Source organism: Primulina eburnea, chromosome 2 (genome assembly GCF_022965805.1).
Source record: "Primulina eburnea isolate SZY01 chromosome 2, ASM2296580v1, whole genome shotgun sequence".
Lineage (NCBI taxonomy): Eukaryota > Viridiplantae > Streptophyta > Magnoliopsida > Lamiales > Gesneriaceae > Primulina > Primulina eburnea.
Genome location: NC_133102.1, coordinates 46,104,501 through 46,121,594, shown reverse-complemented (window position 1 = coordinate 46,121,594; position 17,094 = coordinate 46,104,501). Strand labels below are relative to the sequence as shown.

The 17,094-nt window shown below is 37.1% G+C and overlaps 2 protein-coding genes and 1 pseudogene across 2 annotated transcripts; 1 reads left to right on the top strand and 2 right to left on the bottom strand.

Moving 5' to 3' along the window:
• Positions 1–3,194: 3,194 nt before the first annotated feature.
• On the bottom strand, positions 3,195–6,045 carry LOC140823724 (SNW/SKI-interacting protein A-like). The gene is made up of 2 exons (XM_073185201.1): positions 5,795–6,045; positions 3,195–5,306 (listed from the first exon to the last, which is right to left on the bottom strand). Exon 2 carries the CDS (start codon positions 5,253–5,255, stop codon positions 3,453–3,455), a length of 1,803 nt encoding a protein of 600 aa, XP_073041302.1. The 5' UTR covers positions 5,256–5,306; positions 5,795–6,045; the 3' UTR covers positions 3,195–3,452.
• Positions 6,046–9,665: 3,620 nt separating this feature from the next.
• On the top strand, positions 9,666–14,362 carry LOC140823723 (uncharacterized). Its single transcript, XM_073185199.1, has 8 exons — positions 9,666–9,924; positions 10,066–10,168; positions 10,311–10,418; positions 12,046–12,155; positions 12,241–12,348; positions 12,424–12,469; positions 12,737–12,868; positions 13,866–14,362. The coding sequence occupies exons 1-8, from the start codon at positions 9,716–9,718 to the stop codon at positions 13,947–13,949; spliced, it is 900 nt and encodes a 299-aa protein (XP_073041300.1). The 5' UTR covers positions 9,666–9,715; the 3' UTR covers positions 13,950–14,362.
• A 32-nt stretch (positions 14,363–14,394) lies between these two features.
• On the bottom strand, positions 14,395–16,615 carry LOC140824382 (pentatricopeptide repeat-containing protein At4g19191, mitochondrial-like; annotated as a pseudogene).
• Between the last annotated feature and the right edge of the window lie 479 nt (positions 16,616–17,094).

The window sequence follows — 17,094 nt, the reverse complement described above, 5'->3', positions numbered from 1 at the left end:
TATTAATTGGTTCTATGAATTTGTTTTCTTTTTTATTAATTTTTATTTCTTATGTTAGTAATTGTTAGTTGTGTGCTACGTATTATTATATTATTATTCTCCTAATATTTACGTGGAGATTAATAATTCCAACAAAAAGATATGTGTATGAGTTGGCCATGTTATGTATGGTATAATTGTTGGACCCCATGATCCAAGTTTTAGGGGAATTATTCACTGCACCTTTTTTTTTGGGAATTCATATAATGTATTCGGCACGAAATCTCACTTCACATTTATAAAGGTTTTTAAATTAAGTATATATTATATGTTCTAAAATAATCAATTAAGTAGTGGAAGTAGGTAGTATATATAATGCATGCACGTAGCAAAGTGGCTAAAATATTTATGATTTTGTATCGAATATCGATGAATAAATATGGAGATATGAATGAACTGAGTCACAAATCGCGGACTCCATGGATAATTTAAAAAGATACGTATTGGATTTTTTATATAAATAATAATATTTTTTTACATATAGTAATATTTGTGTATTCAAAAACTTTTGAGTACGTAAATTTAACTGAATATAACTTCAAAATTGTGTGCATAAATTTCTTTGCGATTTATTTATTTAATATATTAGAAAATCCATACTAAAATATTTGGTTCGAAACTTTCGCTTTAATTCTGCCAATTTGTTTAATATAAACAATAATCGACCTCATCTCAACTCAAACATGATAAGTCTAGACCCATTATCGAATCATGTAACTCCAAGATTAATGATCCATATTGCATCGCTTTATTATTTAAGGCGAAAACTTATGTGAGACGGTCTCACATGTCGTATTTTGTGAGGTGATTCTCTTATTTGGGTCATCCTGCTAAGAGTATTACTTTTCATTGTAAATATCGGTATGATTGACTTGTCTCACTACTTAAAGATTCATGAGATCGCCTAACAAGAGACCTACTCATTATTCAGTTGGCCAAATGATTAATTTAAGTTTCTTATTTGTTATTTGATCCAAATCTTTTGCACTCCACACATAAAAAAAAAAAAAAAAAAAACCCCAATAAGTGAGGAGCTTGTAATGTATGTCTCCTTTCCCCTTAAATTAAAGGATGCTCAAATCTGATTTTCCATTAACTATTCTTTAAGGTAATTTTAGCCCGTTATCATTATGTTCGGGAGCTGTTTCTATGCCACGGGATTTACTACACCCCGTGTAATGGGAGGTCTTGGATCTTTTGGTTTATGTTTCTCGACTTGTTTGGGGATAATGGGTTTGAGGGCTGAAGCTTTTTTGTAAGGTGAAACACACCCGATGTACCAACATGCTCAGACACCATGATAAAAAGTGAAAAAGATATGCTTGTATTAAAAATCATAACTATGATTGGTCAAGTTGAAGTAAAATCATGTCCACTTTTAGATTAAAAGAATGTACCGTGCAACACCACTTGTGTTCAAATGTCAATCACGTTCATCCATCGTGTTCACTCAGATGATACTCATTTATTATATATATAATTTTTATGTGATTCGTCACATCTAATAAATGAATGTCCACTTCATCAATGAAGACAGCAGAAGACATCTATCAAAACTTTATATATAAAGATAAACTCTTCTTTGATTAAACAACAGAGGGGCGGAAGTGGTTTTAAGTGGATATACAGAAAGTGAATTAAGTGACTCGACTTTGACTTGTCCAATAGTGCAATAATATTTATTTTTTAAAGTGATCTACCATCATCAATTTTGCAAGCGTGCCGACCTGCTAAAAATACTCATGAGTAGCTATTGAATCGGCTCACATTTTCATTTTATCAAAAATAAAAATAATTTAGTTTATATTTTAGAAGTAAATATTTCACAACATATTAAATAAAGTAAATATAATTGGGAAAAAAAAACTTCGACCATGACTGAATCCATCCGAAGAAAGCATCATGCGGCGGATAGAAATCGAAATCAAGTGACGAAAAACATAAACCTAGTTATTCGAGCAAGGGAGGATGCCTCAATCAAATTGAGAAGTAAAAAACCACCCAAGGTTATAATAATAATAATATTATTGTTATTATTATTATACAAACCAAAAATAGTGGTTCACATACTATAATAAATATCACAAATGACATTAAAATTAAAATGAGTTCAAAATTACGCAACTAATAAATATCACAAATTTACTCAACTTCATTTCCATAATTCCATAATTTTCAACAACTTGTTCGTCATCGGACACAAACTCAATATTATCATTGTAGTCATCTTCTTAGAATAAAAAATCATCATCGTAAAATTTTCTCACTCTCGCAAACAAAGATGAAGTTTGCTATGTTATGACAAGCAAACAAATCGTATTTTTTTGTTAGACTTTGGTCCAATTAAAAAAATTATATTTAATTTTTTAATTGAACTTTTAATTTAACCCAAAATACTTTTCAAAAAACCTAAAAATCCTAACAATCCACGGCACCAAGGATGCGTAGGTCGATGAGTCAACGCCTAGGTCCGCCTAAGCTGAATGACTATAACTTTTTCAGTGCGATCGGCTGGCGCCTGGAATTTTAGAATACTTCTTTTTCTTTTGTTTCCTTTTTTTTATACAAATCTCTCACTTTTTCAATAGAATGAACTGTGCAGATGATAACTAGAAACATGACAGCTTGTGTATGATAGAAAAACGAAATTTTTTGGCAGATAGTATTCACCAACGATCTAATTGAACTTCACAGTCATGATCTCAGAATTCAAGCATTCAATCTAAATTGATGAAACTCGGCTAGTTAAAACCCATGATCAATAAGGTAGTCTTATTTTTTATTACCAACCATTTCCGATTAATAAACAAAGTCGTTAAAACAACCCAAAGCAATATTAAAATGGAAAAAAAATATTTCCTCTCTGCTTCACATATTTCAAAAATGTAAATACTACTTGGGTGATATTTCTAAAAAAACTTCTAATTTTGTGGCACGTATTCTCTTAAAGTGAAGTACACAAGTGACCAGATTGGACCATGTAGATTGCCGAAACATTGAAAGTTCGGAACACAACAGATGGTGCAAATTACAAAGATTGGCAACAGGACCCTCGTAAATTTCTGCACGTTTCCCTCTAAATCTGGTTATATCAGATTCTACACTCGCTACAAGGTTTTGTAAAGTTCGTGTTGTTGACATATCGAAATACGAGATTTAAAATCTAAAGCCAATCGATGTTGACATTACAACCTAGTAAAGACGATTTCACCAATACAATGTAACATAGTCATAGAACAGGCTATTGATAAAACACGGATGATTGATAAAACACGAATACAGATTATTGTAATTACTATGACGAAACAACTAGGTAAAACTCAAAGTGCAGTTAAAATAAGCAAGCAGGACAGCAGGTACAAAAAACATATATTTGTACCTATATAAGTGTCTCAACTGAAGCAAACGCCAACTTAGCGACCCCTCTCAAAGTTGATTCGCGACCTACCTGACCCTTCAAAGCCATCTCGCATGGATCCAGCACTGGCCTTTAAGGTACCTCCACTCCCAACTTTGTCCATTGCTTTCTTGCCTGTCTTGACCTCCGTCAAAAACTGATCCAAGCCAAAGGGATCTTCCTCGGGCTGCTGCTCCTTGTCAAACTCAACAGGCCTATCTCTAGGCCCAGTCCTCTCAGAAGTACCTGCAAATGCCTTGTCAGGCTTGAAACGCTCAGTTTTGATTAACTTCTCTAGCTGCTCATCTTCACCTCCATACATCTCATCATCTACATCTTTCTTAGGTTTATATAGGGTATTCATAGTTGATTGAGCAGTAAACAGGCCCTTGTCATAGATGTTGTAAGCATCATCCGTGGCAAAACCAGAATCCATTCCTTTCTCCTGGTTAAACAACCTCTGATCGTACATAACTTCACCTCCCCTTCCTCCAGTGGAGGCCATTCCAAGAGCAACTTTCTCACTAATATCACGGTCTCTATCCCTCGTAATTTTGCTCTTCTTCCCCATAGCAGCATCTTTCGCCTCCAGCCTCCTCTCTCTCTCCCTCTCTCTCCGCCGCTCCTCGCGAATTTTCTCCCGATTCGATCTCTCCTCTCTCTCTTCCTTTGTTTCTTTTGGGGCATCTCTTACACTCTCATAATCCATCCTTGTGTCACCGCCATTGATTGCACCCCTCTCAGAAGGCATTGGCACAGCAGCAGCTGGAGCAACACCAGTTCTCTCAGATCGTGCCTTTCGTGCCAACTCTCGTAGTTCCATTTCCTTCTTCTCCTTTTCTTTCATCATCATCTCCTTCTGAACCTTGGATCGCACTGCAACAGCCTCTCTTGCTTTCTGTTCAGCAACATACAAAGCCTCTGATAACTTGGCAAAATTATCATTTATCTGTACATCCTGAAGACCCCGCCCATCTGCAGCCAGACGCTTATCCAGTGGTATGGTGTAACCCTTGGCATTTTTCCAATTAGAAATACAAGGTGGGATTTTCCAGTCCTGTTGGTCCTTCACAGTCACGGGACGAGGTGGAGAATGCATAACTGGCACTGGCGGAGAACCAGAAGCCTTTGGAACCCTCTTGTGCTTAAACTTGGGAGGCTCCAAAGGATCTACTGGCATCTCTACCATGCGAATGATTCTCTCCTTGGCCCCCGAGTTAAAAGCTGCAGACTGCTGTGATGGTTTGTACTTGATAAACTTAGAATCTGAGGACTGAGTGGGAACATTTTTGGGCTGCGCAGCACTCAACCTCACGTTAACAATCTTCTCAAGGGCAGCCTTGGTGTCTTGTGTAGTCTCATCGATCTCTTTCTGCTTCTCATCCACATCCATCTCCTCCTCCACTTCATCTTTATCCTTCACAACCATCGGAACCAAATCTGAATGCTGTGAATATACAATCTTCTTTGCATTCTCATTCTGCCTCACGATAGAATCGTATCTCAAGTTCCCGCTCTCATCCACAGTGAGGGGTAAAGTCTTCCCAGAAGGCTTCTGACCAGTACTCCGGCCCATGCCAAGTGGGTGTTGTGCGTAGTGAATTTCAGGGAATGCCCCTCCATCCCCGAAGTCCTCAGGTTTTGAGGGCTTAAATCCAGCCCGTTTCAAATATGGGGGCACTGGCTTGGCCTTGAAGGTCTCTACATTCTCAGCCTCAGACAAACTGTACCTACTTTTAAACCATGGATCGTTGGTGTGATCATAATTTGTATTTACCGATGACTTTGCCTTTGGAAGAATGTCTTTCAATACCACCATTCTCGAAACTTGTATATCAAAATAAGAAAAAAGTATACTACTGCAAAGACCCTGCAAAAAACAAAAAGGTCATAAACCAACCTAAACAGCATATTAAGAGGAAGACTCATAGCATGTTAATCCGGTAAACATCAGATAACTCTGAATCTATATTTCTATAGTCAAAACAGTAACGATATAATTGAATCATAAGCTCAGGATTTGAGAAGATTTTGTGTAAGAAACACCATTTTAAGTGTTGTGCGAACTGAATTACAAAATCAAATTCCAAAATGAAGACTAGTAATACATAGAGGCTTAACTAGATCGTTTTTTCCTGATATTTCATCTTTGAAAACAGCTTATGACGTTTAGAAGTTAGAAAATTAAGCACAGAAAAGGAGGTCAAACCAAGAAATAGTTGAAAAATATAAAGTAGATCAGATATTATAAAACAAAAATAAAAAATCCATACAAAAATCTGAACTTAATGACTAACAAAGAGATGAAGTGTGAGCTTCAAAGGTGTAAAGAGTGGGAAAATTGGATATGAGACTCACGTAGAGGTGGCTTAGTCGATGAAAAACAGTCGGCAGATGGAGGTAGCGATGGCGGAGGAACGATTGCAGGATTATCTAATCTGTTGAATCGGAGCTTGGAAACGGGGAAAACACGGTAATACACAGGTGGAGGTAACGGAGGAAAAGGGGCGGAGGTGGAGGTGGAGGTGGAGGTGGAGGTGGAGGACAGAGGTGTTCCAGCGACTGGGGGCCGAGGGTTTTGGCCGAGTGGATGAATTGGATCGATCGAAATTTGATTTAAAAATATAAAAATATAATAATAATTTATTTATCAAACAAAATAATTAGAAATGAATTCGATGCAAATTTGTTCCCTCTCTTTGATTGGACACGGCTAGCCCATGATGGCCCAGCTTGTAACATATATATCAGGCCCGATATATAAGGGCTCATAAGTGATAATAATATACTTTTAATAGATATTATTTATTTATTATTTATTGATAGAAAATAGGAAATCACATTTTCTTAATATCAAATTTTTCCTCTGAAAAAGACACACATTTACCCAAAAAATTAATTTATCTGAAATATTTTAGAATCTTTTATATAACTTATAAAACAAGCAAATAATCGAGTTAGTTAAAAATTGATCCAATTCAAAATTTAGTACATCATACTACCACCAATATACCTTTAAGCCAAAAATTCTTCTTCAAAAATGGAATCCATGAGCTGTGGGTTTTTGCCAATGACAGGCCGCGCACGGACGGTTACTCGTTGGGTGTCTGGCATGCAATTCGAAGAACACCTCTGGCGTGTGCATCATATCGGGTAATCTCAAAACCGTATCGGTGTTCGATGAAGCCCGAAGTGAAAAATTTAAAAATAAGTTATGTTGTTGATATAAATAATGCTAAAATTCAGTTAGAAAATAAAAAATATAATAAATAGTACATAAATACACAAGAAACAAAAATATTACATTAAAAACAAATCAATAAATATTTGAAATAATTACATAAATAATAATCGTCTAGTTATTTTAGAGGAAAAAATATATATCGAATTTGTATAATCCAGTTTTCGGATCATTTCTTTGGCAATCAACAATATAGCTAGCTCATTAATTAGTCTATTTTGTGATATTAGTGATCGAAGATAAGTATTTATGAACTTCAATTTCAATAGATTTCTTTCTGTTTATGCAATAGTTACTAGGATAGTTAACAAAATCTTATAGGCAATATAAGTATTTGATAATAAATCATTTAGTTTTGTCAAACACTATAATATCTCAAAAATTGTTGAAGTTCTATACAAAACTTCATCAAACTTATTAAAGTATAACTCGTTAACTTCTCCAAATTCAAAAAATTTCCAAAAGTCTCTTAATATTGTTTAAATTGTTCAAACCGAACCTGAAAAAAAAATCGAGTTTGATTAATTATAAACAAAAAAATATTCAAATTAATCTTTTTTTATTTAATATTGAATTTTTTTTATTTAAATAGATCATCAACTCAAAATATATATGTTGGACCTCTTCAAAGAGATATCGTGCTGCAAAGAATATATATAATCATAGATACATCTTTCCACGAAACTAATGAAATCCCTATATTTTTACCCGAATGAAAACTGATGATACCAACTTTTCCCTGGGTCCAGTCTGGTGAACTTGAGCTTCAGATCAACAATGTTTTGAACCGAAACGAATGAAACACTACCGGTTTATACAGACTAATGGATATTGGAAGGTGACGAGAATTTTTCCGACACGACCACCTTGACCTTTTGATCGGATTTAGGAATAGAGAAGTGGCAATATGCGATATGTCAAAGTTAATATCTTGATCCCCCCATGAAATATATATGGGTATTTATAGTGGTTGAGAGGACTTCTTCCCATACCGCGTCGAAATCTATTTTATGTAAATTTTCTTAAAAAATTAAATTCTTCTCCAATCACTGCAAGTTCGGGCCGGATTCCTCGTCACATCTAATCATACGACGGGATTCTAGAATATTTAAAGATTATTCACGCTTTTGACATGTGACAAAGTTCTTAGGATAGGAACAGGCTTGGGCCTGAGATTCATGTCACAAGCATTTGTGCTTGACAGAAGCCTGCTCCAGACGCTGATTGGGCTCGGATACGTGTGGTTCGGCTGAGCACCAAGACTCGACCGAAGTGTTTCGGCTACCCAGGCTCGGCCAAGCACCAGGGCTCGGCCACCCTAGTGGCCGAGCCCTACCCTAGTGCTAGGCCGAACCCTACCCTGGTGCTCGGCCGAGCACCAGGGCTCGGCCACTAGGACTCGACCGAGCCCTACCCTGGTGCTCGGTCATCAGGGATACGGCTGGGTCTGGTGCTCGACCGATGTGTTCAAGAAGAACAGTTGAGCTCGTTTATAGATGGTATCGAGTTTGGACGAGTCGTGCTCGACGGGTTAAGTTTAAGGTCCTCGGGATGAAAACTCAAGCGCGGTTGAATATCTGGGGCATCAAAAATCATAGTTTTTGTCTTTATAATGTATGTTTTTTTTGTAAAATCTTGACAAATGTTAGGAAATAAGTCTTATTTATTTTTTCACACACAATAAAATGGGGTCTCATATACAGAGGATTACACGTTTCTCAAAACTTATCCAGTAGGGATATCTTAGCAAGGCTTTGAAAAAATGTAAATGGATCATAGATTTGAGACAATCGAAAAAAATGAAATTCATACCATTATAACGGAGATAGTATGAATTATTTCAATGCTCCACTTCAATCTAATATTTTTATCTCTAAATGGTACAAATTTTATTGGAGTAATCAATCTTTTTTTGTGCCAATCATTTCAGAATAATTGCATTAAATGAAAGTGATTTTTTTTTAATGTACTGATACTCCTACTAGCTCGTGATATTTTCTATGGGAAAAAAAACAGAAAAGGGAAAGCTCGTGATGTTAATTAAGTCTTTACTAAGTATGATTAATTGATTGAATCAATTTGGAAGCAATCCGAATTATGTTGGGTTTAATCCATAACTAGTTATTGGTTTCGGATATAAATCAGATTCAATATCAGCAGTGAATCACATTGAATTACTTGAAAATGAATTCGGAACCATTTTAATATATCTGATCTATTTAAAATTTATATATGCGTTGTGTGTATGTATGATCTATTTTTAATAGATAATTATATTGGGTTTAAATTAATATTTAGATTACGAACGAGATCGTTACGCCTTTTGTGCATGTCGGAACTTACCTTACAAGAAATTTCGCTATCTTATGACTGTTATAGTTACGACCGTCGTTCACCGAAGATTCGGTCGCCTGCTTCCCTATCATCCGTCACCAACTTCATTGACCTTCTGGCACTGGCAAACGTCAACCCTCATACATGGTTCGTAAATTTATGTTTTTGGTAAATATTTGGTCGTTTTTGATTACCGCGACCCCCTTTGTGAGGAGAGACCTTTTTCTCCTGAAGTTTGCCGAGTTCTTTAGAGATAGTTGTCTCGTGCCTACAGGTATTTATCTACCCAACTATGTCACTTTCGGGTACATGTACCATTTGTTGAAAATGTTTCTAATTTGTAAAATTATTGTGTTGATGACTGGTTTTTTTTTTAATGATGATGTAATTTGTTTGTGCAATGACAGTAATATTTTTATTTGAAAATTATTTTGTTTAGTGAGATAAGGATAATATTGACATATTGTCTTTTGGAAACGGTCATTCCAAAAGATCAAGTAGATTGTTTATATAATAATTAATTAATAATCTAAAGTAAATAAGAATACACAATGAGCATGGTAATTTCAAATTTGCACAGAATCCATATAAAAAGTCCAATAAGGAGTTTAGCCCATTAAATGTTTGGGCTTGAGGCCCCTTAACGGCGACTCAAGAGTATTTTTGCAGCTAGTGGAGAACGTAAAGCGGTAATTTGAAGACGGATGAGCGCGGGGGAATTGCCTAGGACGGAGGCGTACGTGCTCCGAGGGCACGAGGGCGCGGTGTTAGCGGCCAGGTTCAACGGGAACGGAGAGTACTGCCTCAGCTGCGGCAAAGATCGCACGATACGGCTATGGAATCCTCACCGGGGATTGCATATCAAGACCTACAAGTCCCACGGCCGCGAAGTTCGCGATGTCCATGTCACCTCGTAAGAACCCATTAGAAAACCTAGGAAATTCAAAAAAACAATAGTTCAATTGATAATGATATGCTTCTATTAGCTGTTGAAAAATAAAAGGCCCGTCTTTATTCGTTACTTTTGTTACTCATCCATTAACTGTTTTGGTAGGGATAATTCGAAGCTTTGTTCATGTGGAGGAGATAGGCAAGTGTTTTACTGGGATGTGGCTACTGGACGTGTTATTCGGAAATTTCGTGGCCATGATAGTGAGGTTAGTGCAAATGGGCTTTTCCTTTTGTTATAGTGATTTAGAGATTAGTGTATCTAGTTGATGGCCTGATTTGAACGTGGAATTCTGACATTTTCAAGAGCATGTACGATGGTATTTTAAAGTCGTTCTCCCTTGATTTTAGGTGAATGCTGTGAAATTTAACGAGTATTCATCAGTGGTAATGTCAGCTGGCTATGATCGTTCTGTGCGTGCTTGGGACTGCAGATCTCACAGCACCGAACCCATTCAGGTTAATTCTTTTCTTTCCTCTTGCCAAAAAGTTATACATGGGGTGATTCATACATAGAAAAGGCTGCGGGGGAGCTTTTAATAATTTAATACTTTCTTTGGCTCGGATACTATATTGAAGACGAGGATTAGATAAAGCCTAAAGTGATGAAAATGAATTTTGGAATACAGGCTTCTTGTTTGTGAGGATCTAGAACATATATATTCCCTTAACAAGAGCAGTCAGTGTGTGAGCTGAAAATGCTGCTGATTATGAGTGTGCAAATCCTCACACTGGTTCAAAAACCACGTCAATATTGGGAGAAGATTATAAGAGTAAATCCCATGCGATGATGGATCATGTCCTTATAAACTAAGACATTCTCCTATAACCATCTGAATCGAACTGAAACCATAGTTTTACTGGACTCGGATGAAAATTAACACGGAAGGTTTATGGTGCTTTAATTCAGGCAATCTATGTGGCTGTGAGTCTTGAGTCGATATGCACTACATACGAAGGATTTGTGTTAAAATGGATGAGTTGCTGTATAGAGGATGGTCAAATGAAAAACTAGTATATTAAAGCAAAGGTTGTGTAGCAGCTAGTGAAAATAAGATAAGAAATACACATTCAAGGTGGTTTGTACATGTTTACCTAATGGCCCCTATTGGAAGCACCTGTGAGTAGTGATAGTTGATACCAGTAGTCTTTAAAGAAAAAATAGAATGGTTGAAATTAGCCTCCCAAAAGGTTTTTGAGTATTGATTTAAGTTATTTGAGCATAATTATTAGATACGTGTGCTTGACCCCAACGAGTCTAAGATGAAAGCTTGTGGGGTGATAATCACCACTTTGACAACTAGAGAAAGTTTTAAGGTAAAAAAAGCTGCAAATTGGTGTTATGGGCTATGTTGATTTTCTCTAAAGTAAAATGGCATCTCAAGCAACAACCTGATAAATTTTACATTTGGTACTAAGAATACACCATATCAAAGCTCTAAATCAAAGTCCATGAAACCATTCTTCTCAATTTAGGCTCTTGGATTTATTTTTGGGCTTGTAACCAATCATTTAGTATGAAATGTTTAAAACTTAAATATAACGCCCTTGATTCGACGACTATCCTCACCATATCAATACGATTCTTTTCGTCGTGCTTATATCATCACTAGAAAATTCACAGGGGTGATTCATCTCAAAATCGTCATAAGTCAAGCACGCTTAACTTTGTAATTCTTATGTGATGAACTTTCGAAATGAAGATGTACCTTGTTGATGTGAATATTATATATCAAATCTTTTGTCTTTCATTCTGGATGATTGGTTCATTCATGCTCCTCATCGCCCAATCATTGATGGTGTTTCCGTTTTTCAGCATTAACCACTCATATTGTAGACCATGTACGACCCTGGGAATTTTGACTCTGGGTGTCATATTGAAATCCCTTGACTCGTACTTTAACGTAGAATATGTCATAGTGATAAGATTCTATTTGATTGGACACCATTAAGCTTTTTCCAAGTGAAATACCATGTTCTACACACTAGATTCTGTGTTGTTTCATCTGTTGATTTGCCTTCTTTCCTGATGGTTTGAATATAATGATGTCAAAGAAATTGATATGCTTACTCGTGTATGTTTCAGATAATCGACACGTTTTCTGATAGTGTGATGTCCATTTGTCTAACAAAAACTGAGATAATTGCCGGAAGTGTTGACGGAACTGTGCGAACATTTGATATTCGAATTGGTAGGTAAGTTGTCTTATAATGAGGTCACTTCTTTGTTCTCATGAGGCACAGAGACTCTAATTTCTGAAATATTGATGGTTCTGAACAGGGAAATATCTGATGTCCTGGGACAGCCCGTCAACTGTATTTCTCTCTCAAATGATAGTAATTGTGTGTTAGCCAGTTGTCTGGATTCCACCCTGCGTCTTTTAGACAGGTAAAAGACAGAAGTTTACTTGTGTCTTTGCATTCGACAAAGCTACGTTGTTTCTTGATTCCATATTTGTTGCAGAACAACTGGTGAACTTTTGCAAGAATACAGAGGCCATACCAGCAAGGTTAGTGCTGATGCATATTATTAAGACTTGCAAAGACACCTTTTTACATTCTAAGATAGTTAAACACACTGTAAATATTTGTTTTAACAGTTCATTGGTGACCTGTGCATGGTTTCCACCTTTCTTCCAACGTTTGCTGACTATTTATTTTGATATATTCCTCCAGCCTCGTGATCACATTTCCTTCTTCAATACATCTGCAATTTCATAGCATTGATTTTTCTCAGGTTAAATTTCTAATTCGATTGTTATCTTCGTATCTATCAGTCTTTTAAGATGGACAGCTGCCTTACGAACACAGATGCCCATGTGACTGGTGGTTCAGAAGATGGTTTTATTTATTTTTGGGATCTTGTGGATGCATCTGTTGTGTCTAGTTTTCGAGCTCATTCGTCTGTGGTAAAGTTTCTTTATCTTTTCTTCAACATATTTCCCTGTGTCCTTGCACTAAAATTTTTATGCTCGTCAACGTGTTAAATATGCAGCCTTTTTGTGAGTTTTGGTCCAGTTAGCTTTTGCAATTGAAATGGCTTCTTATACGCTCTTTGTGGCACCATATATAGCATAGTTGTCAAAGGCGAGCGCCTCTCGCCTCAAGGCGAGAGGCGCCACCAGGCGCGGGTGTTGCGTCTGGGGCAATCCCAGGCTCAACAATTTACAAAGGCGCGCGCCTGGGCTCGCCTTGGAAAGGCTCTCAGGCGCGCCTTAGGCACGCCTTTGTAATATTAACTTAAAATGTAACTTCTCTGTTTTTTTTAATATTAACTTAAAATGTAAAAGGCCGACCCCAACACCAAACCCTAGCAGCCCAGTTAACAAATTAAATAAGCGACAAGAGCTTTGCAAACTGCAACAGAATTACATCCAACAACGCGACGACAGTTGGATGATGGAAGAATTTTAATCAAGTTACTTATTATTATGAACTTATTAATTATTTGTTACTTTGTGTGACATTGTAACTTAATTATTTCATATTTTAATATATATTAATCTAAGATAAATATTTTTTTTTAAAATTTAAAAACGTGCGTTGCTTCGGTAAGGCGCACGCCTCGCCTTGCGCCTTGTGCCTCAGGCTCCAGAGCCCTTGTGCGCCTCGGCGCGCCTTGCGCCCTTGACAACTATGATATATAGTGAGGTTGCTTTTCAATATTTAATCAGGAGCCCAAAGAAATTTGTGTAGAATTCTTCTTAAGTTGAGACGTCCTTGAGGAAGATGCTAAAAGAAACACATCTACTATGCCAATATTTCCTGTTTACTAGGAGAGAGATGTATTCTCCTTAGTTTGTTGAGTTCTATAGTCCTCGCCTGAGTTTTAACTATAGTTCTGTGAAAGCTTTCACAAAATTTGTTCCTTTTCTTCATTTGCTGTCTCTGACACTTCGGTGACAGGTGACTAGTGTAAGTTATCACCCCAAGGACAGTTGTATGATTTCTGCTTCGGTTGATGGATCAATTCGCGTCTGGAAAGCCTGAAAAAAATTAAGAGATTTAGGTTTCACTTTCATGTTGTCTCATCCTTCTGGATTCAAAGACTGCCGTCCCCTCAATTTGAAGTTACTCATTGCTAATACCGTATCTCTGAGTGGAGTGGCCTCAGCTGTACGCGCGTAAAACACTGGCCAAGTATTAAACTTGAGTTGAGTCATGTCATCCAATTCTCACCATTCTAGGGGAGATGCTGATGTAAGATGGCAACAGCCCAGGTACTGAAAGGTCTCTATGCCTCTATGTTTCTTACGGTGAACAAGCCATTAAAAATATTTATTAGCCCTTGTCTTGAACTGCATACGCATTCGTGTCTTTAATTATTTCAAGGAAACGTTATTCAGAGTTCGAATTTTGGATTTTAGTGAAAATGGTTGGCATAATCATAATGTTCTTTATAAGGTCTTCTCTATTGGAAAGTTAACCTCGCAATTCACCACGACCAATGAAACAGGCTTAACATTTTCACCACATAATGAACGAAACCAAATGAAACCACATGGAGTAGGCAGCTAAAGTATAGATAAGATTTCACATTGGTTCCACGAGAACTTGTGTAGATAGCATTTCCTTTAGAGAACAACTCCATTTCATCTTTCAACTGCAAACCTAAGTTATCCAATGCTTCAAATATTTGACACCTTTTAGATGGTACATATCTTCCACTGTAAATGAGTAGCACTTTCCGTAAGTATCACACTTCGACCTGGAGATTTTATCATTTGCTTGCTCTTCATTTCTCTACGCATAGCAGCAATCCTCTCCCACTCTTTTGCCATGCGTAAATATTAGCCATTTCCACATATGGAGCCGCAGCCTGTGGTTCATGTTCAAAAAGGTGAGGTGCCGCATATTCAGCAATCCCCAAATTTCGATGAAGCTTGAAGTCACAAAGCAAAGCTCCCCACACCCCAGCATCTGGTTTGATGGGCATGCGTATGATAAACTTCAATGCTACTTCAACTTTCCTTGACGTCCAATGAGTTCAGCCATACACGCATAGTAATCTAAACCAGGAATCAATCCATAAACTTTAGCCATCTTGTCAATGAATCCCCACCCTTCCTTAAAGAAACCAGCATGAGTACAAGCCAGAAGAACGGTGAGAAATGTCGCGTCATTCGGCTCTAAACCAACTTCAACATCTGATCCACAAGATACAACAATTCTCGAAACTTTCCATGTAGTCCGTATCCTGCAATCATAGTTGTCCAAGAAACAACTTTCTTCCCATCTGGCATGAAACATTTCCTCAGCATCTTGTATGCTACCACATTTCGCATACATATCCAACAATGCATTGCACACCATTACATTCCTTTTAACCCCTTAGAAACCATGAAATCATCGATCCATTTTCCAACCTCCAGGGCTCCAACTTTGGCACACGCCGATATCAAATGGACAACAGAAACCAAGTCAGGTTCCTCTCCTCCAACCTCCATAGCATGAAACAAGGAGAAAGCTTCATCCAGATCACCTATCTTTGCATACCTGCCAATCATAGCAGTCCACGTCACACGAGACTTCACCTTCATGTCGTCAAATATATATCGTGTTGAATCAATGTCTCCACGCTCACAATGCATAGAAACAAGAGTATTAAGCAAGATGACATCTTCATAACAACCTATCTTGACTCCATGAGCATGGATCAGCATGCCATGACACAGAGGTTCGGGCTGAGAAAACGTAGAAAGCACATCTTCATAACTGTTAAGATTGGAACTTGAACCTAACTCAACCCCAACAGCTAGCTCAAGGGGGAGGATTGTCCAAGCTAATATATACCACTCAAATGTTATTTATCCTACCGATGTGGGACAATTAGTCCAACACATAATGGTGGAACTCGGGCTCTGATACCATGTTAAGATTGGAACTTGGGTCTAACTCAACCCCAAAGCTAGCTCAAGGGGGAGGGTTGTCCAAGCCAATATATACCACTCAAATGTTATTTATCCTACCGATGTGGGACAATTAACAATAACAACCTATATTGACTCCATGAGCATGAATCAGCATGCCATGACACAGAGATTCTGGATGAGAAAACGAAGAAAGCAAGCCTATGTCCGATACAAAGCATCTGTTTGTAAATCCCAATGGATTTCACGGTGTCCTCAACATAAGAACAGCCTGCAATCATTGCATTCCATGAAACAGTGGTTAAAGAATCCAAATTGACGCACAAATCCCCACATTTGGCATGTCCAGATACCCAAGTGTTGGCAACCGACACAATCTTCAAAACCAGATTTAATCCCAAAACAATTAACAGCACTCGGCAGATTCCGGTCCTTATTTCCAGATACCATTTGTGTCAACGATTAAACAAAAACGAAACGATATCGACGAAACCCATTTCCTCGTCAAACATCTCATAAGCGCATTCCAAAGAATTGCATTTCACATACATATCAACCAAAGCGCCTGTATATATAAATATCTATACTGTACGGCCTTTTCGCAACATGGGCATGGATGATCTGGGAGAATCCGAGGTTGCATAATTCCGCGCATGCTTTTGCAATAAATGGAAAAGTTAAGTTGTTGGGTTGTGCAGAAGATTGCTGCTTCATTTGGCGAAACAGGAGAAGAGCTCTCTGAGCATGTCCTTGATTCACTGCCTGTCTTATGTTAGAGTTCTCCATGCGGCAACTGTAAACCGCTCGAGAACTGGAAAAAAAATGGGACGACAGCACGTCTCATTGTATTGGAGGTAGACTTCTTTGTGCACTCAACAGCTACGGATCCAACATTTTCTTATATGTTTTGATTGATTTATAAGCATTTTGAACCTTCTTTGTGCATCCTTTCACCAAAAAAAAATTTATTCGAGAATGTCTTTTTATAAAGAAAGCTATACATTTTTATGTTCCATGCAATACTCCTCAAAAAATTCTAATAATTCACGAACTATTCAAAAATAAAGCTCGAAATATATAAATATAATATTAATAAAATATTATAGTTTGCGAGCTGTTCACAAACTATCGAACAAAATAATTATTTGAACTCGAGTTTGGTTTTAAAAAAAATTCTAACATATTCAAGTAATGCTTAAATTTGATAATTTAAAATATGAACCAAATATTATTTTAACTCGTTTCGTTCTTTTACATCACTACTG

Coding starts and splice junctions, on each gene's coding strand:
- LOC140823724 (XM_073185201.1), bottom strand. CDS start 5,255: ATGGTGGTATTGAAAGACATTCTTCCAAAGGCAAAGTCATCGGTAAAT.
- LOC140823723 (XM_073185199.1), top strand. CDS start 9,716: ATGAGCGCGGGGGAATTGCCTAGGACGGAGGCGTACGTGCTCCGAGGG. Junction 9,925..10,065: donor CGCGATGTCCATGTCACCTC/GTAAGAACCCAT, acceptor CTGTTTTGGTAG/GGATAATTCGAAGCTTTGTT. Junction 12,349..12,423: donor ACCCTGCGTCTTTTAGACAG/GTAAAAGACAGA, acceptor TATTTGTTGCAG/AACAACTGGTGAACTTTTGC.